This window comes from Pteropus medius, unplaced genomic scaffold (assembly GCF_902729225.1).
Source record: "Pteropus medius unplaced genomic scaffold, Ma_sr-lr_union100, whole genome shotgun sequence".
Classification (NCBI taxonomy): Eukaryota; Metazoa; Chordata; class Mammalia; order Chiroptera; family Pteropodidae; genus Pteropus; species Pteropus medius.
Window position 1 is genome coordinate 31,269 of NW_024346378.1, and position 2,397 is coordinate 33,665.

At 36.8% G+C, this 2,397-nt stretch overlaps 1 protein-coding gene across 1 annotated transcript; it reads right to left on the reverse strand.

The window, feature by feature from the left end:
- Positions 1 to 1,129: 1,129 nt before the first annotated feature.
- LOC120613118 (olfactory receptor 10AG1-like) lies at positions 1,130 to 2,077 on the reverse strand. The gene has a single exon (XM_039875734.1). It carries the CDS (start codon positions 2,075 to 2,077, stop codon positions 1,130 to 1,132), a length of 948 nt encoding a protein of 315 aa, XP_039731668.1.
- Between the last annotated feature and the right edge of the window lie 320 nt (positions 2,078 to 2,397).

Sequence of the window (2,397 nt, forward strand, 5' to 3'; positions counted from 1 at the left end):
ATAAGAATTTATTTCCATGATTCAAATAAAAGAACTTTAATGATAAGACTTTTTAAATCATGTATTACTTTCTTTGGTCTACTGTAATCAATTACTAGAAATTGAGTGGCCTAAAACAATAAAAATTTATTCTCTCTCAGTTCTAGAACCCAGAGTCCAAAATCACTGTGCTGGCCAGGTCTCATTCCCTCCAGACAGAACCATTTGTTGCTTCTTCCAGGTTTTGGTGGCTCTTGGCGTTCCTTGATTCTTGGCTGCATCACTCCAATCTCTGCCTGCATCTTCACATGTTCTTCTCTATGCCTCTGTAACTGTTTTCTAAACTACTTGTTCTTTTCTGCATTATAAGAACACTGGTCATAGTATTTAGTACCCACATTAACAATGGATGATCTCATTCTTTAATACATCTGCAAAGACCTTTTTCCCCCTCAAGTAAGACCGCATCTGAAGGTTTAGATTTACATATATTAGAGCCCATCATGAACACAATACACATTGATATAGAGAGTTAAGTGAAAATCCTGGAAACTTCTAAAAATAAATTAATATTCCCAAAGTGAACTACAATGTGAAGGAATGAGGTTATCAGAGGACAGTTAGTTTGGGGATAATACAAGAGGGGATTTGTGGATTAAAACACCATGGACAGTGACAAAATAAAAACAAGGAGAAATGTAAAAGAAATACTAAGATTACCCTGCTTCCACCATCTCAGCTGTTGATGGTTTTCCTCATTGGCTACGTCAAATCAGCATACTGAGGTTAGTAAAGAAATCTGAAGACTTGGGAAGGTTAAAGAAAATATATCGCGGAGCATGACTCTAATCCCTGGTTATATAACACACTTGGTTAACCATCACTGTTTTGCTCAGGCAACTCTAACTCACTAGTTCATAGTGAAAGGAAACAGGGATGTTCAAATTAGAATGTTACAATGGAGATAATTTGTGCTCTTATTACAAAGAATCCCTTTACCTAACCCTATAAAACTAAGGTCCCTTAACATAATGTGAGTTTCCTTTGATGACGTTAATGATCACTATTTAGAATCAGACATAAAACTAGATTGTTTCCTTTGGCAGCTACATGCCAAACATATAATAATGTCCTTTTCTGTATTTTTGCATCATCGTAATAACTTACTTAGTTTTCTCAATGCCATCATGATGTCTTTGTTCCTCAGAGTGTATATAATGGGATTCAGTGTGGGAATAAAAATGGTGTAAAAAAGAGAAATCACTTTTCCAGTCCCTTCAGATTGATTTGCTGTTGGTTGCAGGTAAGTGATATTAATCGTTCCATAGAATAAGACCACAACTATCAGGTGAGAAGAACAGGTGGAGAAGGCTTTCGCCCTCCCGCTGGCTGATGATATTTTGAGAATGTTGGCAATAATTTCGCCATAGGACACAATGATCAATAGAAATGGAACCATGACAAACACCACTGCAACTAGATAAACTACGATCTCATTCAGAAATGTGTCCCCACAAGCAAGCCTGAGAACTGGGGGGATGTCACAGAAGAAATGATTCATTCTGTTAGACCCACAAAAGGGCAGAGAAAAAATCTGACATGTTTGCCCAATTCCTCCTGGAACTCCACTGACCCAGGAGGCAATGGCCAGCTGGACACAGACCTTGTGGTTCATGACCAGCGGGTAGTGCAGAGGGTTACAAATAGCCACATAGCGGTCATAGGCCATTACTGTCAGGAGGAGACACTCTGAGACTCCAAACGTAAGGACAAAGCACATTTGTGTGGCACAAGCAACCAAAGAAATGTTTCCTTTCTGGGTCAAAAGATCCATGAGCATTCTTGGGACGGTGACTGTTACATAACAGATTTCTAAAAAAGAAAAATTGTTGAGAAAGAAATACATGGGTGTCTGGAGGACAGGGTCAATGCTTGTTATCACAATTATGATGCAATTGCACATCAGGATAGTCAGGTAGATGATCAAAAATATCCCAAAAAGAATCCATTGGCTATTGGGAATATCAGAAAACCCCGTAAGGACAAATTCCGTTATTGTAGTCATATTTGATTTTTCTGTTTTTAATTGGTATTCCATCTGCAAACATGATAAATTCAAGATGGTTAATTAATTAATGTTCTTAAACTACATTTTCCTCTTCTGCTAACTGCATTAGATGCATGAATATATTTTTATAATCTCTAAACTTATGTCCACCTTCACATTGCTATGTTCCTTGAAAGTGAATTTTGAAACCTCTGAAAGAAATCGATTTGCACTTGAGATCAATCAAAGAAATATAACTGAATATACGTTTTTATTCTTTGAGGTAATAATTCCAGAGAAATAAGAAGTGTGCATTCTTATTTAGAGCATATCATTTAGAAGTAATTTCTAATTACTTCATGCCCATAAAG